Raw genomic sequence first — 26,471 nt, forward strand, 5'->3', positions numbered from 1 at the left:
CCCCCCGAGCATTCAGCCCCCTCCAAGCCACTCGGGGCGCTGTCTTCATGGAGGGTCATGCGGAGCGGACAGACAAGCGTGCTGACAGACGGACTGACAGGCTCTCTCCCAGCACCCCTGATCACAGCAACTTCACCCTCTTCAAGAGGAGAGACAGCAAAGAGCCCAGCAGCCCAAAGAAACCAGGAGAGATATTTTCTAAAGCCAAAGAGCAGCGTTCACACAGTCCCAAAAAGCCAGACAGGAGGACACAGGAAGCGGAGCAGAGCAAGAGCAGTAAGTCCCATCCACGACCGAGAGAGAGCCGGTCCCCCAGCCCCAGGAAGTCTACTCAGACAGGACAGGAAGTTGCCTCCACCCAGCTGCAGCAGAACATCAAGAAACAGGTGGAACAGCAGAGGAGATCTAAGGAGCTTCCTAGCAGTAGGGAACGTCCGGACGAAAACAAAGATGGCAGAAGCGGGGATTCAAAGAGCCGGAAGAGCACACAGGAGAGGGAGGGGCGAGGGGAAATGACCAGGACTGCCAATGAGCAGGGCAGTGTTGATAAGAGGGTGGGACCAGAGGCAGGACGTCATAGGCCTCGTCCCCTGTCTCTCACAGAGAAGGAGAGAGGACCAGGGAGAGAGGCAGGGGCAGGGCTGAGGGACACTGTGGGGATAGGTAACCCCAGAAAGGAGGAAAGGGAGAAGAGTAAAGAGGAGAGGGCTAGAAAAGACTCTGCTGTGATGTCCCCGAAAGAGGAAATGAGCAGAAAAGACTCTGTGACTTCCCCTAGAGAGGAGAGGAGTAGAAAATACTCGGCTGTGACCTCCCCAAGGGAGGTGAAAAGCAGAAAAGAATCAGGGTTTTTCACAAAAGAGGACAACCACACTGTGGTTTCTCCTAGTATTGTTCAGGGGGGCCCTAGTCCCCAGGCCCAGAAGGGGCCCATCAGCCCCGGACCCTGGAAGGTACCCAGCTCAGCCAAAATCCTCTCCCAGGCCGAGGTACTGCAGGACCCTTACTGACGGACCCTTTAGCGTGGACAGACTAGTAGCTGCGCCATATTCCAGTACCTTTATCATTGGTCTACTTTTTTCCACATTAGAGGTATTATGGGTATAGGAATTAGAACTGTGTCGGCCATGATGAGTCATTAGGGATCCTTTTTTTCCAACCTTTATTGGCCTCTCTTGACTTGGTTTGTGGCTTGTAGCTACTGTAGCCTAGCGCCAATGTTTCATAGCATGTAGCTACTTTAGCCTAGCGCCAATGCTCCTAACTCTCAGTCTCTCTGCCTGGTGTGCTGCTCCAGAGGGCTGTGATCCACCCGGGCCATATGCATGGCATGACATGGCATGACTGCAAGGCAGTGACACTCCAAAAAAAAAATGTGATTACGTGCCAATTATATGGGGACTACCTGTGGAACGAATACTCAACCATGCCTCACTCCAATACACATTATCCCATATGCAACTGAGGAGAAAGTTCTCTGAAGGGTGGCTGTGGCTTAGGTCAATGGGTTTATTTTTCCGGTTTGGGTATCTATCTACCAGTGGAGGCTGACTGAGGTAGACATCAAAGGATGGGCTCATTGTAATGCATGGAATGGAATAAGGAATGGTATCAAACACGTGTGTTACAATGATACCGTTCCTCATTCCATTCCATGCATTACAATGACCCTGTCCTCCGATGTCTCCCTCCACCAGCCTCCACTGCTATGTACAGAATCATCTTGGGATTGGCGTTTCGACTTGGCGTACTTTTTCCAATGGATTTGCTCAACTGCATGCCGCTCTTTACTTTGTTTTTATTGCACGCCTTCTAGACACCACTGACGTTGATCCTTTCTTCTAAATGTATAAATACCGATGCTCAAGTTCTGATCTGAAGGTCGTGTACAGGTTTCAGATTTGAACCAGAGAGTGTTCGCTTTACCAAGGATTTTTAGACTGTTCTAAAACAATAGACATGATTCCTGAATACAAAATACTATATCATAACAAAAGACCAGAAACTTGTGGGTTGAGATATTGTTTACCACGTGTATGATAACCTATGTGTAACTTATTAAAATGATAGATTAATATATATGTATATGTAGCCGTACTGAGCCATTTCACATTTTGATATAGAGTATAAAGGTTCATCCTGAATGATCTGATATTGCACCATCCTTCCGATGCATTTTTGTGGTAGTGACTACCAAGGGTCTTCATCGTTCATGAAATATAGATAGTAGGCTAGTGCAGGCAAACTGCCATGTGTATCAAGTTTGCTCAAAATTGCTCCAAATGTGTTTTATTGTGGAAAAACTTGTGAAAATCTGTCAGGTTTTACAGAATCTAACATGTAGGTGTTTACTGATATGAATTTCCATTGCACTACACCTTTCCTCGTAGCATTACAGTATGACCGTGAGTGCTTACTGTTCTCTTACAATCTTGACTCCTTCTGAAAACAATTACATTGTTGGGGATGTAGGAAATTGTTGCCAATACATGTAATATACAGTATATGACAGTACTATCACAAAGGATTTTGATAAAAGCTATAGTTCTTTTTCTGCAAAACCTTCACTGTTAAAGGCCAAAATAATTGTCAATTGATTTAATACAAGATCAGACGCATTCCCCTTGATGAGGTTCATTACTGTGGCCAAGAAAATTATTTTCCACCGTAGGGCTTTTGTAAAGAATTCTGCTTGTGACTGTGTGAAACATCAGCATTGGTCGGCAGTCTAGATGAAGATGTTTATAACTGAGCTCAGGGAATGCAATAAAGTAGCAAATGATAATGTGTGATAAAGTAGAGATTTAACAGAGCCAGCTTTCAGGGGCAAGGGATTAATATCAACAGAGCTCTGAATTGGCTCTGTGTGTGATTATACAATGGGTTTTTTCCTCAATCGTATATTAAGCACAGACTCAGAATCCCTTGGCCAATGAGAGGATCCACACACACACACACACACACACACTCACATTGAGAGGATGCACACACACATACACACACACACACACACACACACACACTCACTCACATTGAGAGGATGCACACACACACACACACACACACACACACTATAAGCCAATCATTGGCGTGTTCTGTGCAATAGATTGTTGGTTGAACGAATGAGCACGTCCAACCACCAGTGGCAGGGTTAACAGTATGTTTGTGGTAAATGCTAAGTGGGATGCTTGGGATGGCCCGACTCTGATGTCACCCCATTGAAGATTTAAATGGTTTGAATGGTTACAGTTAGTGTTAAGGTTAGGATTAGGTAAGGGTTAAGGTTAAGGTTGGGTTAGGGTTAGAGTCAAGGTTGGGGTTAGAGTTTAGGGTAAGGTCAGCCCAAGGATCCCACTTAGCATCTACCGTTTGTTGTTCAGAATCAGATCAAGTTTTATGATGCATACAGTGCTGCTTGAAAGTATGTGAACCCCTTATTATTTTAGTTTTTACCATGAAATCTTTATTTAATCAGAACCTTTTTTATCTGACAAAACAGGTTTATATTTACCAATTCCATATGTTGGTTTAGAGGAAATCATGTGTGTAGTAGAAAAACTAAATTATAAAGAAATTTGTGCAGGTGCAAAAATAAGTGAACCCCAAGTTGCATTGGTTAAATCAAGTCGGTAAGTAGAATCAGGTGAGTAAATAATTGGGTACCAAATTAACCAATCAAAGGAACGATCTTTAGGAAAGCGTTTGGGCGGGACTCTGATAAATAGAGATAAGAAACCTGGTCAGTTTTCTGTTACCCATACAGGTGAATGCAAAACACACCATGTCGAGAGGAAAGGAGATCTCAGAGCACATCAGTCTGGGGAAGGTTATAAAATCATCTCAACAAGATTTGAGCCACAAGAAAAATAATTAATCAGGTAAAAGCCAACCCAAACATAATATCTAGAGATTTGCGGACCTCCCTTGCTGCATCTCAGGTAACTGTACATGTTTCAACAATAAGAAGAACACTGAATCATAATGGCATTCATGGGAGGGTTGCTAGGAAGAAGCCTCTGCTGTCAAAAAAGAACCAAACTGCAGTCTTAACTTTGCCAGAGACCAGCTGGACAAGCCTGAAGGTTTCTGGAAGTCCGTTCTCTGGACAGATGAGTCCAAAATTTACCTTTTTGGTCACAATCAAAACCACTATGTTTGGCAAAAAAACAACACTGCCTACCACCAAAAGAACCTTATCCCAACAGTCAAGCATGGTGGTGGGAATGTCAAGATCTGGGGCTGCTTTTCCTCCTCTGGACCTGGATGACTCCACATCATTATGGTAACCATGAGGTATACTAGGAGATTCTTGAGCAGAACATCAAGCCACCAGTCAAGGAGCTAAAGCTGGGCTAAAAATGGGTCTTCCAACAAATAACGACCCAAAGCATTCAAGCAAATTTACCAAAGAATGGCTCTGGAGAAAGAAGATTTGTGTTTTGGATTGGCCAAGTCAAAGTTCTGACCTAATGCTGTGACAGGACCTGAAGCTCACTCAATTAGTTGAGTTTTGTAAGGAGGAGGGGGCAAAAATCCCTCAAAACAGATGTCAGAGACTGATTAGTGGCTATACAAGACATTTACTCCAAGTTATCGCTGCTAATGGAGGTGCCAGAAGCTATTGACTGAAGAGGTTCACTTATTCTTGCACACATGAAATCACATGAGTTTTTGTTAAATTAACCACTTACTTTATTTGAAATGTCTTTATTACAAATTGGGGTTTAGATAAAGATTTTATAAGTAAAAGTTAAAGTATTAAGAAATATTTGAATATTTTATCCAAAAATAATGACCATCCCTGTAGGGTTCACAAACTTTCAAGTAGCACTGTATGTCTTCTGCACTGTCGTATGCCCTCTCACGTTTGGTTTTACCCATGGCCATGTACCATATCTTGTCTCTGTATCAAGGAGCAACTAAGGGGACTTTCTGGGCCTGCAAACCCAGGTGGAATTTCCGAATTGGTTAAAATGTGGTTACGGTTAGGGTTAGGGTAAGGGTTAAGGGTTTGGTTAAGGTGGTTAGGGTTAGGGTTAAGGGTTTGGTAAAGGTTTGCAGGTCCAGTCCAGTATGTCCCCTTCTTCACTCCCTTCTATAACATCATGTGGCCTTGCGTTGCGTTGCTTCATTAGAAAAAATAATCCTTGTGGTCTCTACATCCTGTGGGTACAGTAGTTGTAAATGTTTATATTATATATTGTACAGCACCTTTATAAATACTTGCTGAGTGCTCTTTCTGGGGGAGAAAAAGTAGAGATATATAAATCGCTCCATTATTTTTGTATGTAAAAAAAAAAGAGGATTTAAAATGGATTAAAGATGAAAAGATCTTGACATGGTGTTCTGTTCATGCACTGAAAAATAAAGTTTTACTGAAAACATTTTCATACAGTACAGACTGGTTCATATACCTATGGTTACCCTCATGTTCCTACACTAGGTTCCAAATGGGTTCTTTGGCTGTCCCTGTGGGAGAACCCTTTAAGAAACCTTTTTGGTTTGGTTTTGTAATGACTGGAGTACTTAGGCAGAGGACTCAAATGCACGACTCGGAAACAAAAACTTAAATCCAATAGAATAGTCTTTACTATCAAAAAAGGTTTGGTACACAGGTAGGCAGTCAATGGGTATGCAGATAATCCAGGAAGGGAGTAGGCAAAGCAGGGTTTGGTACACAGGTAGGCAGTTCAAAAAGGCAGGCAGATAATCCAAAAAAGAAATAAACAGGATACAATAAATTAAATAACATGAAACAAAGACAAACATAAACTAAGGAACAGGGCGGGACGTTACAGGTTTAGCTAAAAGAACTGCATTTTCACTTTGTTTTAATTAGGAGTACAATGACAAGAAGCAGAAGATATTCATTAGAGTGTCCTCTATAGTCACAATTCAGCTGAATTCACACTGCTGCTTCTTGTCATATTACTCCTAATTTAAAACTGTGGTAGAAACACAAATAGGCAAACACAGTAACACAGAAGTGGAAATAAACCAATGTGTCGGAGGAGAGCTTTTACTTTGCAGACACAAGGTTGTTTTTCTTCCTTGAAAAATACTGTAAAAGCTGAAAGGTAGAGATACAGTTAGGTCCATATATATTTGGACTCTGACACAATTTGTGTTATTTTAGATGTTTACCAAAACATATTCAAGTTACAGTTATATAATGAACATGGGCTTAAAGTGCAGACTCTCAGCTTTAATGTGAGTTAAAGGGACAATTGTAATTGGACAATTGACTCAAAAGCTGTTCCATGGACAGGTGTGGGCTATTCCTTCGTTATTTCTTTATCAATTAAGCAGGTAAAGGGTCTGAGTTGATTCCAAATGTGGCGTTTGCATTTGGAAGCTGTTGCTGTGAATGCACAACATGCGGTCAAAGGAGCTCTCAATGCAAGTGAAACAGGCCATCCTTAGGCTGCAAAAACAACAAAAATCCATCAGAGAGATAGCGGCAACATTAGGAGTCAACAGTTTGGTACACTCTGAAAAAAAAGAACGCACTGGTGAGCTCAGCAACACAAAAAGGCCTGGACGTCCACGGTGGTGGATGAACGCAGGATCCTTCACATGGTAAAGAAAAACCCCTTCACAACATCCAGCCAAGTGAAGAACACTCCCCAGGAGGTAGGCATATCATTATCCAAGTCTACCATAAAGAGAAGACTTCACAAGAGCAAATACAGAGTTTCACCACAAGGTGCAAACCATTCATCAGCCTCAAGAATAGAAAGGCCAGATTAGACTTTGCCAAAAAAACATCTAAAAAAGCCAGCCCAGTTCTGGAACAGCATTCTTTGGACAGATGAAACTAAGATCAACCTGTACCAGAATGATGGGAAGAAAAAAGTATGGAGAAGGCTTGGAACGCTCATGATCCAAAGCATACCACATCATCTGTAAAACACGGTGGAGGCAGTGTGATGGCATGAGCCTGCATGGCTTCGAATGGCACTGGGTCACTAGTGTTTATTGATGATGTGACAGAAGCAGCCGGATGAATTCTGAAGTGTTTAGGGAAATACTGTCTGCTCAGATTCAGCCAAATTCACAAAGCTGATTGGATGGCGCTTCACAGTACAGATGGACAATGACCCAAAACATACTGCGAAAGCAATCCAGGAGTTTTTTTTAAGGCAAAGAAGTGGAATATTCTGCAATTTGCCGAGTCAATCACCTGATCTCAACCCGATCGAGCATGCATTTCTCTTGCTGAAGACAAAACTAAAGGCAGAAGGACCCACGACCAAACAACAACTGAAGACAGCTGCAGTAAAGGCCTGGCAAAGCATCAGAAAGGAGGAAACCCAGCATTTGGTGATGTCCATGGGTTCCAGACTTCAGGCCGTCATTCCCTGCAAAGGGTTCTCGACAACATATTAAAAATGAACATTTTATTCATGATTATGTTAATTTGTCCACTTACATTTGAGCCCCTGAAAATAGTGGACTGTGTATAAAAATGGTTGCAATTCCTAAACGTTTCATACAATGTTTTTGTTCAACCCCTTGAATTAAAGCTGAAAGTCTGCACTTCAATTGCATCTCAATTGTTTCATTTCTTTTTGCCTATCTCATTCCACGCAAGGCACCTGTTTGAAGTTGAGATGTTACATGAACACGAGCACAAATGTAATACAGTTAGAATCAAACAAGAGCCAACACAGGTACATTGGTTAGTGAGATGTTACAACATAAAGAATGAAAATTCACAGTTAACCACAATCCCCTAGAAAACGTGCTACATTGCTCCCTTCTTTTGCTAGGGAATTGTGGGTACTGTAATTATGAAATTCCATTCTTTGTGTTGTATTATCTCACTAACCGATATACCTGTGATGTTGGTTCTTGTTTGATTCTAACTGTATTATGTCTGTGCTCATGTTCATGCATGTGTTTTGTCAACAGGACGTGTGTTTGATTCCATCCCTCTTTCTGTTCCATGCATTACAATGAGCCCGTCCTCCGATTTCTACCTCCACCAGCCTCCCGTGCTGTAGATGAACCCCCAACTAACATTACACATAGGCTACATGTTATACCACCGTCCAACATACTGCCCCCCACCTTATTACCATGGAGGATACACATCCTGCTGTTACCATGGCAGAGCTCCAGTTGTCATGGCAGCCGTCAGCCTTGGCGATATGACTGGAATGGGATGCTGGGATGCTGCTTTGCCGTTGGTGCAGCGGAGAGCTCAAAGAGTGCTTACGCTCGCTTCGGACGGTGCCCATAGTCTAGGTCATTGTCTCAAAGGGCGGCTTGATTCACAAGTGTCTTATTTAGAGTGAGGATATAAAGAGGATACTATTTGAGGCCCGCTCATTGAAATAGAGATTTTGAAATAGAGTGTTCACTCGGAAAGGTTTCATAAGGGGTGAAACCAATGACTCGATTGAAATTCGTATGTAGCCTTCAAGATGTAGCCTTCATGAATTCCACACATTTGCTCTTTGACTTTGACACCAACTGGTTTTTATGTTTTGTGTTTCATATTTTTAGTTCTCTCAAGTTAAATTTGAAAAGGAAATCAGAAGAATGTTCTCAGAGTACTCCAGCCATCTATCTATGACTAGATATATGATATATGTCCTAACCAGGCTCACAGAGATTCATGTATTAAATAAGGGTTGAGCAGCAGGAATATCTAATTCAAAATCACATTAAAACTGCTGAAAAGTTAATTAATTTTTCAGATTCCATCAGAAGTGAATATTAATGGTAGAACTGGCATATATTGAGAGGTAGTCAATCTTGTCACATAGGATGCTACTCTGCAAAGATGTTCAATTATTGATTATATTAGTATGGATTAATGGTTGGCAGATATCATAAATATGCAGCATTTATTACTGGATTTAGTACATGCATTACTATAGAGGTACACATAATGTTTTATAGTAATCTATTATTAACCACGGGCAATCCAGTCACATACCCATCCTCTACTGGTATAGTCTGATGTTTTGTGATTAATATGTCACACAAAAAGGTCATTCTCGTGTTCACCTCTCATGAACTAGCTGGTATCATAGAACAGCAGAGACCTGGTTCACCACTATGAGATATGACAGGGTTGGGTGTCCCTCTCGTGGTAGGACAGGGTGTTTTTCTTTAATGCATCTCCAGGTCTGTGGTCCCTTTCTTCAATTAGGAATTTGATTCCTCACGCCCTCTCCTCCGTCCTCCACTCGCTTCTTACTCAAAACACATTGGAGGAGAAGACCGAGGTTCTTCCCCTTAGACATTCTCCTCCAATGCTTTATGAGAAGGATGCAAGTGGAGGACAGAGGAGAGGTGCGAGCAATCAAGTTTCTAACAATTGAGAAAGTTTTCAGAAACCAATATTTCTGATTGTCTCTCCTGTCTGGTTGCTAAGGGGGAAGGGTCACAGAAATGATCTGGTCTGTTGATGCAGTGTCCTAAGGTCTCTATATGAAAAGTATTATGCAAACTCATTTTACAGAAATATTATTACTACACCCATGTAGACTTAGGTAACATGGTGTCATGCTGTTTACAGATGAGGCATAGCGTAGCTGTGTTTGAAATGTTTTTAAATGGGTTTTATTACTATACCCTTTGTGGCCTGAATTCAACCCTTGAAATGTTTAATATGATGATGTTATCTTAATGAATATGTGTACACTTTAAATTCTTTTTGAAAATCTCAATGTTTAAGCATTTGGGTTTTTAATTAAGATTATCTGCCTTAGGGACTGAAAACTCCCAAGTGCCCAAGTGAACAGTCACACAACACAGATGAACTCAGACTCAGATCATCTCAATAATGAATATCTAATTTAATTAGTTCAAGTTGAAACTTGTGGTGGGGGAGCTGAGTAAGCACATTGAGAGAGTGATATAGCATTTCAGTGTGAAGTACTCATTATCAGATCTCTAGCAGAGGGAACTCAAAGTCACAGAGCAACGGAAGCATACGTTGAAATTATTCATGCTGACTCTTGACATGTCCAAAAATAAGCCTGATGGTAATAGAACTATAGGCAAGACTTTCTCTTGTCGAAAAGATAGTATAGTTCCACTGACATTTCCTCTTGATATAGGGGCTAGAGGAAACTCCCACAGAAAAAGATTAAACACGTGAATATTCAACATGGAAACCAAAAGTAAATGTTTATTCAATTGATGTACAGACATACATATATTAGGTGTTTGTAAGGATATTAAAACCACTAGCCATCACTATCACCACAGGTACAGTACAGATACTCTATATTTGCTTTCATTTCATACCACCAGATGTCACTACAAATCGTATAAGTGAACTTTCAAGAATTGCTTTCAAGTATTACCAATGCCTTATAAGATACTTTTATAACTCAACCTATAAATATTGTATAACAAAAATAGGAGGGAGACAAGCACATGTCAGCGAGATGATCAAAACAGAATTTATCAAAGGATTCTCATAATAGAACTTCAACAAATGTAAAATTGAAGTTGATGTGTCACAGAAAGAAATCCATACATTAACAAAACCTGAACAGGATGGTGGGTTCAGAGAGTTGTCTTTTCCATCGTGGGATCTGTCAGTCCCCAAAATAAACATTAGCAAATACTCTACATCCTTGGCATGCCTGAGTGTGAGTAAATCAGGTGTAGTCTACAGTAGATTAGTGTAACTGTTTGTGTTGGCTGTGAACTGCCTACTTCACCAGAAATAAGGAGGAGCAGGCCTAGACCTCAGAGTCAGAGCAAGGAGGGGACTGACAGTTCCTGAGAATATGGACAGAGTGTGTGTGGAGATAAGCACAGTATGCCACAGCTCTATGGGGCACCGCATGTCACAGTTTTAAAACAGATATTGCTGTTTGGAGACACGTGTTTGATACCATTCCTCATTTCATTCCATGCATTACAATGAGCCCGTCCTCTGATTTCTCCCTTTACAAGCCTCCCCTGATGGTGACAACAGAGGACCATATTAGAAGATGGGGGGAAGTGGTGGGTCATGGGTAGGTGTGGCGGAAATGGACGGTCAGCTACTAAAGGTTTCAACATTTCTGGGGAAGTAAATGGGACGATGCCTGCTTTCTCTTTTACTGTGAAGAGTTTATTCTGGCAGCAAAAATGTGTTGGATGGTGAAGCTTAAGCTGTTGAGAGAGACAGAGAGACAGACTTAGAATAAGCATGAGCTTGTCAAGTCCTAACTTGAGATGAATTGGCATACATATTGTCCAACTGCCTTTACTCATCTAGTCTGTTAGACCACAAACACAGCTCATATGACACACATAGATAAAAGCATCACAAACAGTTCCTCACTGTATCAACTATACTTGAGCCAAGTTTCTCAGGCAACTCTAAGTGTTGAAAAGGAGGCAGATGTCAACAGTCTAACCCTAACCCAGGTTTTAATGGGTGCTATGAGTCAGGGGTAAACGCCCATTGAAATTACCCCAGTCTCTCTTAGACCGCAAGGCCCGAACGTCATGTTAGTGTAAACGATGGAATGTTCCCATGACAATGGAACCCACATCCTCGAAGAGTGGCTCACTCACAAAGGATAGTCCTATTGAATACTTGTGTTTATAGTTTCATGAATATTCCTAATTTAGTAAGTAATTACATTGAGGTTGGAGTGTCCCATAACCGTTGTGGACATGTTTCTAATTAACTTTTTAATTAAAGTTTTTCCATATATATATCTTTTCCATATGTATATGTTGCTTTTTGGGTTTCTTTGGCATGTATGGGATAGATCATTTGTTTGGATTAAATTGTTGGCATTCTTTCTCTGCATGATGGTCCCCACACCCTGTGAAATAATTGGATTTCTCTAACCGCTTCTCAATTTACACATAGAACCCAGGGACCATATCTATGGCCCATTTAAGTTGGTGGACACATTAACAACACAATAATTCAGCTATCAGACGTATATTAGTCCTTATTTTAGAGTATCACCGGGGTACACTCTGTGAGTAACTACTCTAGAGTACGTAATACAGTACTTTTTTTTTAAAACACACCCTGAGTTTCCTGCCAATGATATTTCATCAACGTGCTTACCATGGCAACAACTGTGCTCATTTTTTTGGAGACATCTCCACCAGTATGAGGGCGGATCCCACTGATCCACAGATCTGATCCACATCCTCAAATATGCAAGTCAAGGCTCCAGTCTGGCCCAAGCAGGAACCTATGAAACCATATTGTTAGCGTGTAATGTAATGTACCCAACCGAAAGATAAAGTGTAATGTTTGTGAAACACGTGTCTACTTTAGTTCGCCTAGGGTATTTAATCTGAGGTAGGCTGTGGTTGACAGATGAGATGTTGTCATTGTGCTACAGAGAGGGGAGGGGTCCAAATATCTACGTCACTTCTCGAGAAGGGTGCAGGTTCTCTGTCTGCGCGTGCCGGGAGTGGTCAACAGATTCTCTCTCTTAACTGTCTCTCTTGTCACTTTGTCACTCACTCGTTTTCAAGTCGCCTACTGACTGAGGCTCAACTTTGGGACAACGAACTCGTTACGGTCACTTAGCCTATCATGAAACTCACCAAGAAGCAGCCCTCCTGTCGGTCACTGACGAATTTATGGATAATAGGCGTTATCTTTATAACAAGTGGAAAAGGTGAGTCTTTAAACAACGTTTCGAGTTAGCCAGCCAAATGAACCCCCAACCTAACTGGTTGAATTAGAGAGTATTTATGATGTATTTCATATGTATGTAATGTTTTCACAAGTTTCCTAGCTAAATTGCCATGTAGTGCAGCTCTTTGGTGTCGCGCCGGTGTGAAGTTGACATGTCCTGGTCCCATAGCGGAGTGCCCGAAACCTGAAGAGCAGGGAAACGTTGTCCTCACTAATGAAGCTCTCCTCAAGAACAATTTTCCGGAGGGTTCTGAAGCCACTTTCGAGTGTGCCAACGGCTACCTCAGAGAGAATGGATCTGAGGCCGTTACATGCTCACATGGAAAATGGAGCATGCTGGAATTAACCTGTAAAAGTATGTTTTCCTGTTTCTCAAATGCAATGTTATTTATTACCTTTAGTATTCAGAGAGTATTGCCTACTTCATTGTTGTCTGCACGTTTCAGAGATGGATTGTGGTCCCCCAAGGGCGGTGCCAAATTTGAAGTATGAGTTTGGTGAAGATGGGACACTATTTGCTGCGACAGTAAAAGCAGTTTGTGATACAGGGTGAGTCTTTATTAACTTATTAACTATGCTTGCATACATTACACGTCAGTAATCAATCACTAGTTATAACCTTTATGCCTTGGAATCCCCTTAACCCCCCCCTCTCCCCTTCTGTCTCTCTCAAGCTATAAACTTCAGGGCCGAAGTACCAGACAGTGTTATTCTACAGGTTGGAGTGGAAGAACACAGAGGTGTATAGGTTGGTAAACTACAGAAGCCCTAAAAGTCCATGATATTCATACATTGTTTTTACTCAGTTTTCCCATCATAACAAGTTAATTTTCTTTGTTTTCTCATGACACAATTTTTAACGTTCAATAATTCATTCAAAAATGCAAAAAAATCATTTCGAATATAACTTTCACCCTGAAGAAAAGCAAAAAGTGGGCTTACCGTGTTCAGGTCATCCGTCAATCAGCATGTGATGCAATTGGAAATCTCACGTTACATTTATTTGTTATCTCAGGAAAACAACATTTCGTGCCCATTACTTTGTTTTCTTGAGATCTCAAGAAAATTATCGTGTTATCTCTGGAAAATAATGTTTGTTATCTCGAGATAATGACATAAATATCTTGAGATATACTGAGAATATCATGGCCTTTTAGGGCTTCCGTAGTCTCATGCGAGAAAAACATTCGGCCAAGACATCTCTTGGACATTGAGTTCACATTCTAATCAAATCATATTCAATACAATTTTATTTATATACCACATTTCATTTCGGGCACATACTGTACAGTATGGTGTGTTATAATATTAAGTGTTATAGACATAAAAAATAATGCTGATCTGTCTAATCTGACTTTCTTCCTCAGTTGTAACTTGTGACAAGCCTTCTAACATCACAAATGGCATTATCTCAGAGGAGCCTCACAAAGAATTCCCAGAGTATAAAGATGTTATACAGTACTCCTGTAATGAAGGTTACACGCTCATTGGGAAGAAATCCATTGTGTGCCATGCAACTGGACAATTTGATTCATCACCTCCTGAATGTGAAGGTATATGGATTTATTTTGTATTTATTTTGGGTATGATACACATACAAGTAAGCGTATCAATAAGTTTACCTGCTGGTTTAGGTTCAATATGGTCATGTTCACACACATCTAAAGATTTTGCCTTACCAAGGAACAACATGGAACTTCCCTCTCTAACATCCTTCTTATAGTATAATATGTAATCTTTCCATTCTAGTTCCATCAGTGTTGATTCTAGTATTCTGATTATATTCTGGGACTATCAACATACTGTAGCATTCAGGGGGTTCCTTGAAAAGACTGGGTCATTGTCTCTTTAAACCTCAAGACTGACTGACCCTGGGAGGCAAGCGGGTTCGGTTACAACGTTACGTCAATCTGCATTTCTGACATTCCACAACCCAATTTCAGTTGTTTATATTTTGTTTTTAGTTATATCATGTCCTGCTCCTCACATACCATTTAGTACTCTGACTGGTGATGTACCACCATTTTCCTACAAAAGCAAAGCCTCCTATAAATGCATGGATGGCTACACAATGGAAGGCACAGCAGACCTGGTTTGTGAACTAAATGGATGGTCCTCCCCATTTCCTTCTTGCACTGAAGATTAGATTCCAGATTGTGATGGTCTCCTTCTTGGCAACATACCAGTATTGCTTTACAGTTAAACAGTATCCTAGACCTATTCATTCTATCAAGTGTTTCCCCTACCATTGAATAAGCGGTCACCAATCTGGATCTCCTTTGCCCTGTCTAAAAGATTGAAGCTTACATAGAACATGCTGGCAATGGCAAGCCTGGATGCTGATCTATGGGCCCTCTTTACCCTGCCGAAGAAAACATCTGGGGGAAACATTGAATTGTATGCCTTAATTATTCTAGAAAGTGTCTACTACTCTCAGTCCACACATAAAAGTGTAGTGTTTTAGTAAAAAACTTATGGTAAATATTGTAATTTCTTATGCTTCTAATGGTTCATCAGAGTATAATGCATGAATCAGTTCCAGAATGAGGATGTTATGTACATTTGTTTTACTGTCTCTTGAATAAGAATTGTGTTATTCATAGAATTCAATGATAAAGCTTCAACAACAACAGCAGCAGCAGCAACAACAACAACAACAACAACAGCAGCAGCAGCAACAACAACAACAACAACAACAAAAACAACAACAGCAACATCGACTATCATAATAGGAGGTACAGCTGTTCATTGTTTCTCCACAGTGATGGTTTGCTACAATGGGATGACTGTGTCTCTCAGGCCTTGACATTTATTGACATTGTTGCATTGCACTGATAATTCCATACTTTGTATTGACAGGAAGACTCGGTGAAGGTGACGAAGCACCCAATGGTGAGTTATTATTGTTGATTGATAAGAGATTTGGTGGGAAATGTGTTTAGTGCTTAAAAACAATTCATTCATGAATTTCTCTTTCAGGAAAAGCAGCAGTTGTGGGAAGTGTGATAGGCACAGTCGTAGGTAAGAAATCCTTGTCAGGATGGAACTGGAGGTGTCAGGATGGAACTGATTTGAAAAGCATGCAGCGGTGGACTCATGATTGTCATTATTGCTTCTTTTTATCTTTACAGTTTTACTTATCGTTATATTCATATTTTACCGTTTTTCTAAGAGGAAAGGGTGAGAACCTACTTGTTATGTTTTGCCTTAACCACTAAAGTCTAGAGTGCATGATGGATCTGGCTGCTACTAAATCTGTCACTAAGGTCTACACAGCTAATGTTTTCTTTCACTGTTGATGCATATACCGTCGTTGCTGCTGTTTTACAAACCAGAGCACTATCATTTTGCTAGAACAAGTTATCTGGATATTTGCACTCTTTGAAGTGTTATGTGAAAATCAACACAATCACCACTGGTACTGGGATTATAGTCCCACAAGCCTTAATACATTGAACTCTCTTATTCAGTCAATTACTCTGTAAATGTGACCTTTCTCAATACACTGTAGACCCAACAGATTGAAGGGTGGTGGGTCTGATAACTAACAGGGGATTCACAAAGCCTAGGCTTGGCTTTAACTGAACCTCTCCCTGTGAGGCTAATAGTCTTTGCATCACAGAGCTATCACAAACATATTCCTGCCAGCTAATATCACTGCCTTTTCTCTACTGTCACCGCTTGCTATGTTGTGATTGCTTGTTGCCTGCTTTAAGACAAAAAAGCATTCCGTTTTCCTGCGGGGTGTTGAAAAATGTGAGTCAGGAAATCCTTGGTTAAGGCCCACTCTGACAGAGTTACTGGCACTAGAAAAAAGAATGAGTCTCTTGGGATGGCTGTGGGGGTCACGAGCTCCAAAATATGAGTTTGTCTCAGTCAGTTATGTAGATTTCATTTTATGGATTAGGAATAATCAGAAATTAATTCAGATTAGATCAAATCATTTGAATCAAACAACAGGTCTCAATCTGTCGCAGATGTATTCTGTTGACTAAGATGACCAGCTGACTAACTGCCTGCTCCACCGGGCGCAAAACAAATAACTAAATACCCCTATTGCTGATCGGCATGAAGCATATTATTAACACACATCTATTCTACATGTAAACATGATAATCCTGACAAAAATGCTGAGATCAGCATGCAGCACACAGTATATGACAATCCTGACTAAACTTCCTTAAAATGCTGAGGTTGGCATGCAGCATATTATTAACACACTAAACTATTTTATCATACATGTAAGAATTATAATCCTGACCAAACTTCCTTATTTATAAATGCCACATAGCTCATACCAGACGGGAGAAGACCTGAGGCCAAAAGAGGAGTTGTTACAATTTCAAAATAAATAAGTCAAATCAAATGCCTGCCGAAGGTATTTACCAATTCCTGCATTATTTGTCACCTGTTATTCCACCTCCACATCCTACTTAATAATACTGTGCATGTAGATGTTTTTAAGTAGGAATAATCTATGGCATTAGTGGAACTATTCAGTATTCTGTTCCACTATCTGCTCTATTGAGTTCAAGCTGTGCCTTAACTGTGAGCTGTCATGTGCTTTCAACAGCAGGGCTCCTGATGGGACATCTCCTATCTGCTAGTGGACATCTGTGAGCTTGAGAGGATGTGCCAGCGCCCAGCTGAACTGTAGCATTGATTCTCCAACCATGCCATGGAATAAACGGCTTCATGTGGCATAAACGAATGGAAGAATGTACAAATTTACACTTTGTATATAAATTGAAAAAAGAAATGTGTGACACTATTTGTGATGTCACCACATTGTAAATGATTTACTCGAATGCTCTTAGACGGATATTTAATTGTATTATTTATGTATGTTGAAAACTGAAGGAAGCATGATAATACAATATATTTGCAGCACATTGTATTATCTATTGTTTTCAGTCTACCAGTCTATTGTGTAGTGTGGTCAGGATCTCCAGTAATAAGAGCAATGCACTGCAGTTTCACCAAACGGAAGACTACAGTTACACTTGAGGAAATTCCCAGGCTGATAATGATTGACCATTCCCAAATGTGGGCAGACTGATTGTGATTCACAGGAAAATCACCACAAAAACAGTAATTCATACTTGTATTGTGTGGTTTGATACTTGATTGTATTGTGTGGTTTCAGAAATCAAAATGTAATACATCTTTTTATGTCAATTTTTCGTTCTCCTTGTGGCTTTTCAATTGTTTTAAATGAATAGTGATTTTTGTTTGCTCCATCATCAACACAAATAACTAAACCAACTGAGCTACTGGGATGTGTTTAAGAAAGAGTGAATTACATTTTGAGAACACTGAGTACGACACTGAGTAGGACATAAGTGGCCATGAGTGATGCTGTCAACTGAGCCAAGCTGCTGTATACAGTCTTCTTGGGATCTGTCAACTGAGCCAAGCTGCTGTATACAGTCTTCTTGGGATCTGGAAAGAGTAACAGCACTCTGATAAGACTTGCAAAAATGACAGTCGATGTTGCAGAGATCACCTTAAATGTAAAAACAACATTGTGTAGACCATAGCAGTGATCAAACTGTACCGTATGATGGGTCAATGAACATGCTAGTGACACTGTATTTACATACAGATTATCCTTTTATTAAATGTGTTTTAAGAAGATATTTAATCGCTCGAGAGTACGTCATGACAGATTGTAGACCAGTCTTAACAAAGTAGCCATATCGAGGTTACCATCCCAGTAAACTAAACAGAGAAAACTCAGTGGATACATTCTCAATCATGAGAACTGGGAAGAACTGAACTGTTATCTCATTTCAACCTACCATGAACTCATGCACAGAAAAGCTACTCTCTACGCTATGTTGCCTACACTGTTCCATTGTGTCTCTGTGGCTACAGCTGTGTCTCTTGTGATCAGATGGCACAAGAGAAGGCTTCTGGTTTCTAATGCAATGGAGACATTGAGGAAAAAGAGGAAATTGTCACACTAACGTAATTACACTAATATTTCCGAAACACTGTCGTTACCAGCTGCTTATTTGCCAGCCATTGTGAATAGAGGACAAGGAGCAGCAATCTCTAGTACATGCTGTTCAGAGTTCAGCAATAAAGTAAAAAAAAAAAAAAAGATAGTTATAAGCACTTCATTAGCACAGCTACATATTTATTTCAAGGCTAAGACTGAAAATGATACATATTATGCCATTAGAATAACTTAACTTGCCCTCCGAGGTGCCCCTTCTAGTCCTTAGAGGTGATGGGGCATGTGACTGCTGTCACTCCGGCTGCCAGAACCTGTCCACAGACAGACAGCCCTCTGTGGGAATTGATGTAGTGGAGGTGATTTGGGATCATGCACTGGTGATGAGGTAGCCCTGCATGTAAACTCAAGTGTTCCCGGGTTCGAAGTCCATTAGTCACATAGAGGCAACAGGACCCTGCTCTGATTGATTGGCAGGATACTGTAACTTCGCATTGAGAAAGGCATTGCTGTTAGCCTACATATTAAAGTACAGTCATGGCCAAAAATATTGGCACCCCTGCACTTCTTTCAGATAATGCACCACTTCTCCCAGACAATTGTTGCAATTACAAATGCTTTGGTATTCACATGTTTATATATTTTGTTTGCATTAGAACAACACTAAAAAAGCAGAGAAAAAAAGCCAAATCTGGTGGAATGATATCAGATTTGGCTTTTTTTCTCTGCTTTTTTTGTGTTGTGTGTTGTGTTGCTTTCAATTCAAACCTATTGCTTAGCTTACATGAAATGCTTCCATTTCATGTCAAGTTAAAAAAGTCAACTCAGGAAGTGAACTAAGCTATTTTTGCCCAAGACAACTTGTGGTTGACAGTCATCTGCGCTCTGATTTAGATTTACTGTGTGAGTTGTGCCATGCGCGTCACAGGGCTTGTGTCTTCCTGAAAGTGCTTGAAAGCAATACGTAACTGAGCAGGCACACTGGATCTGTTCACTGGCCCCGGGCCAGCGAGCTACCATTCATGTTTTGCTTCTAACTGGTTGTTTTCATTCCACAAAACAAGTAGGTTGGTGGCCGCTGGGGTTGCAGCTCTTACGGATTGCACCTTTAAACTATGACAGGAAATGGCATGGATGTCCTTCCTCCCGACTACATCAAGGAGGTGTTTTCCTCTTGTTGTTGTCAACATAGGCCTATCTACAATTTTAACCTTTTGAATAGAAGTTATGTCCCTCATTTCCTGTTATCAATCATGTAACGTAGGCTAGCTACTAGCTACCTAGCTACTATACAGTATGTCTCTGAGTGAGACCTAAAGCCAGCTAGAAGAAGCATACAAAGCTATTTCTACCAGAAGAAAACAGGACGTACAATGTCACTATGGCGATGTGCCAGACTGGGGCCAATGAAGTAGTGGATTGAATCTGCCCCCTCACATGGAAGTAGACTGGTCGTATGTTCAGGCTTTGTTGATGGCGGTTACAGGACTAGTAGCAAGAGCTGTCAGGGTACAATGAATATAGACCTATAACACAACAACAAGGCAACAGGTGACATTATTTTGGGTGGGCCCATATTGAAATTGAAATTTGTATGTGATGGCCTTGATTTATTATGGGGGGGGGGGCTCAGCATCCCTGAACCCCCAAGTAATTTCAACTATAGTATGACTTGTTATAAGAGTAGATGTAGGTAAGTAGATATGTATCTATTTTCTGGAAGCGGAAGGCATCTAGGAGTCTCTGCAGAGTGTTGTTGTCGTCTATGGGAATGCTTGAATCAGACAGGGACCCCTCCATTTCACCATCTACAAAACAACTGGAGAGAAACTTGTCCACGTCACAGACAAGCAAGCAACTATGCTTTGTCAAAACATTGACATTGATGGGGAACTATTCACGTGTGCTCCTCTCCCTACTGTGGGAGACTCACCCGTGCTCAGAAATGAAGCAACACTGAGTGGGCATGTTCTTGTTTGCAGTTGGCATGGCGACACAGTTGTCCAAAAATATCCGCAACCCTTTGCCAGCATGGCCGTTCACAGATGTAAATAGAGTTGTCAAGAGTGAAGAGATATGTCTCCCTCTTTGTGTTCCAGTCATCTGTAAGACAAGGCTTTACAATTGGGGACCTTCAAATGTTGATAGTGCTTTCTGTGCCATTGAATCGAATGATAAATGTGCACAGACAGTGACAGAACTGAAAGTAAATGGAGCGAGAAGGTCAGACAGGCCTGGGCTCTCATGCTGGAAACCAGAGAGGGTGGGCTCGAGACCCCCACCCTCCTGTGAGGAGAACCGTTAGGGGGAAAAGATGGGAAAATGAAAGTTAACCTTTCCCCTTTCACTCCTTGTTACACTTGGAGTGTCTCTATAAATATGGTCTGATTTGATGAATTTGAATTTGATAGCCATCATCCATGAGCTAAAATAGTCCAGCCGGAATAAGGTTTTTTTGGGGGGGGGGGGGTGACTGCAGTTAATTTGAGCACTGTGTCGTTTTCAGTCACCTCCTCACAATTGTATGTTTGTGCTCTAATGAATTGAATCTGTACTTTCAGTTTGTTGAAGGAAAAGATGGTCACTGTTAGGTACATGTTATCTTGTCATACATACAGTACAACTGTGAGATAACCCTGGAGTAGCAAAACAACCACTCCCTACTTCTTTGTTTTCCAGTCCCTGTGTAGTCAAGGGAAAGTACCTGACCACAGGCAGCTGGGCTTGGATGATACGCACAATAACCTCCAGACTGCTGGAGCGGTAGTGCAGTGTGTTGGAGTAAATAGACTCCTCCTTTGTCATCTTGAAAAAGGGAGGGAGGTGGGGGTAAGGGAGGGGAAACAACGTGAGAAGTGACGGTTGACCTCCACTGTTGAATAGACTGTGGGACACTCACTGCATAGCAGCAATTGAGAAGGGTGGCTTAGAAATGTTTTTTTTTTTTTTTTTTTAAGTTGTATTTGTTATTGAACAAATGAATCTATAAATGAATCTACAAATGAAGCTATTTTGACAAGTTAATGTCTGAAGACACATACGTTTGTACAGGTGTAGACACACTGTTCACTGGAGTGAATGTTTTTCCAAGGACCTGCATGGCTGGTTTGAACTGAGGTTCCTTCAATTTCCTCTCGCTTTAAATGGATGTTGGTGGCGCAAGGCTGCCACCTAGCGGTATCTCTAAGTAGCACAGGTTTAGGGGCACAAGCTAGGTTGGCATTACATTACAATCCCTTTTGGGCATTGAGACAATATGGCCCTTGACCTTAGTGATCCTCAACACCACACCTTTACATCACACCATCTTCAAGATTCTAACATTCAAGACTTTATTGCCATACCAATCAGAGATTGTTTGGAAATTGCTTATTATTTGGAAGATAACTTTTTAGATTATTTTGACACAATTAAATCAAATCAAAGGTGAGCTATTATCACATCGCACCCTGTTCTTCTGCCGTCAACAGGACTACCTGTGTGATGCTGCCGCAAGCTTCCAACGGGTATGATAAGTAGATCCACTCCTCGTCCGTCTGTTAGAGGGCAGGCGAGAACCAAATACTTGCATTACACTTACAGCCGCCTCCGATTTACACCCCGAACTGTGCACATTTTCATTCAGTATGACCTATAACCTAATATGGAAAGGAAAGGTCCTATACTATAATAGGCCTACTAGGCAGTCTTGGCTGGTTCCAGCGTTTGCACATTGGGAGGTTACAGGTGACAAAGTGGTAGCAGGTGCGCAAAGCCCCACCGTCGAAAATGCCCCTTGAGAACGCAGACTGCGGACGGACGGCGTTAGGAATGCAATGCAATAGAAGGTTTCATAGTGTAATTGTCTTTATTGATATATCATATCATATAATAAACTATTATGCTATTATGCGGCCTAAATAACAGCCTCAAAATAGTCTCTCATCTGCATCGGCATGTCTGTGGTAAGCAAACTATTCCAATGAAGAAGAGTCGCACAGTTTAGCAATAAGCTCACCATTACGTCGTCTGGGGTCAACATGGTATGGTCTAGCGAAACGTATATTTTGTAGTGATGATGTAGTCCTCAATGAAATACAAAACATGTTAACTTTCTAAAAAAAACACTATATCTAATGTATAGCCTAGCGCAAACAGAGTATTTGGAAAGTTCGCGGAAAGTTTCTTCGGTTTCGATGATATTCCCCCTACATTGTAACCGATTTCAAATGGTGCTAGACAAGGGTGAGACTCTGAACACCAGAAGAAAACGGTCAGCCTTGGTGAGAGGGGTAATGATGCAGGGTTGAAGCTCAATAATCCTGCAGGATCAGCCAATAGGTGGCGCCCCGCCGATGGAATTGATCCTGAGAACAGCATGTTTCCAGTGTTGGGACTATGACAGCTGCATCATTGGACACTGGGACATGTTTTATCAAGTTCTATCCAATCAGCTAATGAGGTCAATGTTCATATCTAACAGATGAGATTAAAGGGACCTTCCTGTCCAACATCCCTTTGACATCCCAAGGAGTTCAAAACCTAAAACTAACCCTAAATAAACCCTAACGTTCACCAAACCCTTAACCTTAACCCTAACCTTAATCCTAGCCGGTTAGCATCCTCCTCTATACTATGGGCAGATAGAGTCAGAGACTTTGTCATGTGTCAAAGTAAAATTGACCCTGCCAAGCCTCAGCTTGTAATAATATCCTTAAACCTACCTTACATACCTTAACCCTAACTCTAACCGTAGACATATTTGAACCAATTCTGAACTGAACATCAATTTGCTAGTCAGGCGTGTCCCGTCTTCTCATTTCTCACAGCCTGGCCTACTCAAACATGTTGTGTGAGAGACAGTAACATATAGTAAACAATAATGGTGCCTTCCTCCGTCCTGTGTGGCTGTAATGGGTGTCCTTCCCACCCCGGGAACACTGATTTCAAATGGTGCTAGATATGTTATACATATTACTCTAAGACACCATGTGAAACCAGTTTCCAGGGGAAGTTGTCAGAATCCTGCCTGCCTCCATCTCTCCACCTCGGTTATATCGGTCTTCAGCCCTGTAATTGTTTCAGAAGAAAAGTAGTTTTGAAGTTTTTTTTTTAAAGTATTAAACAGGTTTGGGATGATTTAAGATGTCTATTTATTTGCAGGATGGTACCAAACCCTTAGCAGGCAGCAGGACCATGGACCAGAGTCACCATGGATACCTCACTGGAAGCTGCCCAATGTCAACAATTAAGCAGGTTAGGTTACTAAAACCCCCCACCCCTCACCCCTTGCATAGGCAGCCTACTGTACCCATCAACATATATATACCATACACCACCCATGACTTTTTTCCTTCCTTCCTTCATTAAAACACAACACAATAAAATACTAAATACACACATTAATTCATCAAAACGAGCATGTCTCTGTGAGCTGGTCCCTAACCAAGGACCTAAAACCAATGTATGGGACCAAGTGCTCCAACCTCAGTCTACCCTGAAGATCATTCCATGTCTGAGGAGCACATTAACTAAGAGCAGTTGTTCCCAAATGGTAGACACCCATGGGACATTTAAAAGTAACAAGCTCAGGGGGTCTATCTGATCATGATGAATACATCAATTTTGAATAAATCAATATTAAAGCAAAGCAAACATAGGATGAGAAACACAAGGGACAACTTAGCCAATCCACTTCTAAAGACCAAGTAGAGTTACTTAACTACATTTCAGAGGTTCGTGGCCGGGCAGATTGTGTAGAGGGCCCAAAAGGATGAATTTGATTTCAGCTCTGTGTTTGTGTTTGTGTGAAAGAACATTTGATTACCTTTTATAGATAGATGCCTGTTGTCAAGTAGAGAAAAGTAGAGGCAACCCAATGACCCGTCCCTCCCCTTAATAGCACTCTGGGATCCATCCAATCTCTCCAGGCCCCGTCATGGGGTTCTGGGAATGGGCCGCTCACAGCACTGCAAAAAGGGCACCATAAGATAAATGAGAGTCATTTTCTCTGTTTGACTGAATGTGTTTTTTTCAGAGGCATGGGTCACAGTGTCAACAAGTTAATAAAATGTTCTGTTGATAGTTGGGAGTGGAAGCATGGGTTGATAATATTGAGCAAAGAAACCAGATTGACCTTTCCCAGACAACAACAGCGCCTCTTAAGCCAATCAGGGGCGTTCTCCGGACTTGTTTCCTGGTCCTTATCCAATGAGAGGATACAGGCTACTCCCTACAGACAAATAGGAGACAAATGCATCCACTTAGTTGCGCATGAGAAAGTATCACATTGGATTAAAGCTGTTGCCAGTACTGAGTCACCAATTGAGGAAGGTTAAACACTCTCTGCTCTGATCAGGAACCATGACGCTCTGATGCTGCTGAGATAGAGATACAGAGGTACAGAGAGAGAGGGAGGGAGAGAGAATATGACAGACAGAGAGAGAGACAGTTTGGGAGGAGGGGGGGGGGGCGGAGAAAGAGAGGGGGAGAGAGATAGGAACAGTTGGAGAGAGAGAGAGAGAGTGAGAGCGAGAGGCGGGAGAGAGAGGCACAGATCCAGCTGGTGTAGTGCCTCTGCTGGCACATAGCGGAGGGGAGAAATAGAGATCACTGCGTCAAGGCCTGTGCCTCTGAGAGCGACACAGCAGCTAATTTCCTGGCAGGAGAAGTGCGCCACACCACCCAGAGCTCACTGCAGGACAGGCAGCCCGGGCAGGACAGGAAAGGGGGAAGCATCTGGCTGGCTGACTGGCACCGCAGATGAACCCTGGCCAAAGGAAGAGTGATTTGTGTGGTTGCGTCCCAATAGTGGATTCTCTATTCCTTGCATCCTCTCTCCTCGCCACCTTGGAGGAGCATTGAAGGAGAATATAAAATAAGGAGGAACCTTGGATGTTCTCCTCCAATGCATTTAGTGAAGGAAGCGAGGAAGGAGGATGCGAGGAATCGACGAGAGACTATTGGGCCCTAGACATCACTCTCTCTCTGGTCTCCCTCTCACTTCCTGTCCTAAGCATGTACAGTATAGATCAGGGGAAGCTGTGGAGGAGGTAGAAATCAGAGGACGGGCTCATTTTAAGGCGTGGAATGGAATGAGGGTCCTCGTCATAGGATGAAACGTATCTCTCCAGAAGGTTGAATGCTCTTATTCCATTCGATACCGCCGTTCCTAATTCCATTCCATGCCTGGTGTCGTCCCCCGGGCCTCCCTCTCTCAGACATGCATCCGGTCCTGTAGCCCAACAGGAGTATAACTGCAGGTACAGAAACAAAACAAAGTAGAAAACAGTGATCAATTACTGTTAGAATACACATCCCTAGATAGCATTACAGTATTACTATGAGTCCACAAGAGCTACAATGAAAACAGACACTTGATTAAGTGTATGTATGCCATTGGTTAGTTTTCAGAACGGGTGTGCATGCACAGGGTCCTCATAGGCCTACAGTATATACAGCACGTACGCTGCAACAACCAACCGGCCACTACTCCCGAGTAAGAACTAGTTCATCGCACGCTAATGTTTCATCACTCTGATCCATCTCTGTAGAACAGAGCCTTCCAGAAACACTCCTCTGCTCAGGTCTTGCATGTTGCCCCCCAACACCCCCCCCCCCCCCCCCCCCAACACCGGCGTCTGAACACCTGGCTCCTACCAAGTGGATGAACATCCCGTCTTTAGCACGCCGGTACTCATCCTCCATATCCCCTGCCGTATACGGAGCCTCTGAAATGTCCACGCCGTAGAAGACCGAGGTGATGAGCAGGAACAGCATAAGGATAAGACGGAGGACAAGGTAAACGGACTTTAAACGTCTGTCTGATCTCTGGACTCCGGACATTATCCTGGCTTCTTGAAAGCTAAGATGCTGCTCTTGCCGTCGACATGAAAAAGGTGA

The 26,471-nt window shown here is 41.8% G+C and overlaps 2 protein-coding genes across 5 annotated transcripts in view; both read left to right on the plus strand.

Moving 5' to 3' along the window:
• Positions 1 to 5,368, plus strand: part of LOC310803942 (membrane-associated guanylate kinase, WW and PDZ domain-containing protein 3-like) — a 103,584-nt gene extending 98,216 nt beyond the window's left edge. For both annotated transcript variants that reach the window (XM_083668937.1, XM_083668938.1), the window contains exon 22: positions 1 to 5,368. This exon is cut by the window's left edge and continues 135 nt beyond it. In XM_083668937.1, coding sequence (XP_083525063.1) covers positions 1 to 1,010 — 1,010 coding nt within the window. In that variant the 3' untranslated portion in view covers positions 1,011 to 5,368.
• Positions 5,369 to 12,484: 7,116 nt separating this feature from the next.
• LOC310803221 (complement decay-accelerating factor) lies at positions 12,485 to 17,390 on the plus strand. 3 transcript variants are annotated; one of them, XM_083667916.1, is made up of 11 exons: positions 12,485 to 12,611; positions 12,801 to 12,986; positions 13,078 to 13,180; positions 13,306 to 13,379; positions 13,999 to 14,184; positions 15,235 to 15,366; positions 15,491 to 15,523; positions 15,611 to 15,652; positions 15,763 to 15,811; positions 16,923 to 17,009; positions 17,205 to 17,390. In XM_083667916.1, the coding sequence occupies exons 1-10, from the start codon at positions 12,527 to 12,529 to the stop codon at positions 16,984 to 16,986; spliced, it is 954 nt and encodes a 317-aa protein (XP_083524042.1). In that variant the 5' UTR covers positions 12,485 to 12,526; the 3' UTR covers positions 16,987 to 17,009; positions 17,205 to 17,390. The 3 variants fall into 3 exon arrangements, with proteins under 3 accessions (XP_083524042.1, XP_083524043.1, XP_083524044.1); XM_083667917.1 differs by lacking the exon at positions 16,923 to 17,009; XM_083667918.1 differs by lacking the exons at positions 15,763 to 15,811; positions 16,923 to 17,009.
• Positions 17,391 to 26,471: the final 9,081 nt, after the last annotated feature.

The sequence above is a fragment of the Argentina silus genome (genome assembly GCF_951799395.1).
Source record: "Argentina silus genome assembly, chromosome: 4".
Classification (NCBI taxonomy): Eukaryota; Metazoa; Chordata; class Actinopteri; order Argentiniformes; family Argentinidae; genus Argentina; species Argentina silus.

Bases quoted from the DNA above. Each gene is read 5' to 3' on its own strand.
- LOC310803221 (XM_083667916.1), top strand. From the start codon at position 12,527: ATGAAACTCACCAAGAAGCAGCCCTCCTGTCGGTCACTGACGAATTTA. The intron at 12,612-12,800 runs GTGAGTCTTTAA...CTGGTCCCATAG, and splicing joins CTTTATAACAAGTGGAAAAG to CGGAGTGCCCGAAACCTGAA. The intron at 13,380-13,998 runs GTTGGTAAACTA...TTTCTTCCTCAG, and splicing joins AAGAACACAGAGGTGTATAG to TTGTAACTTGTGACAAGCCT.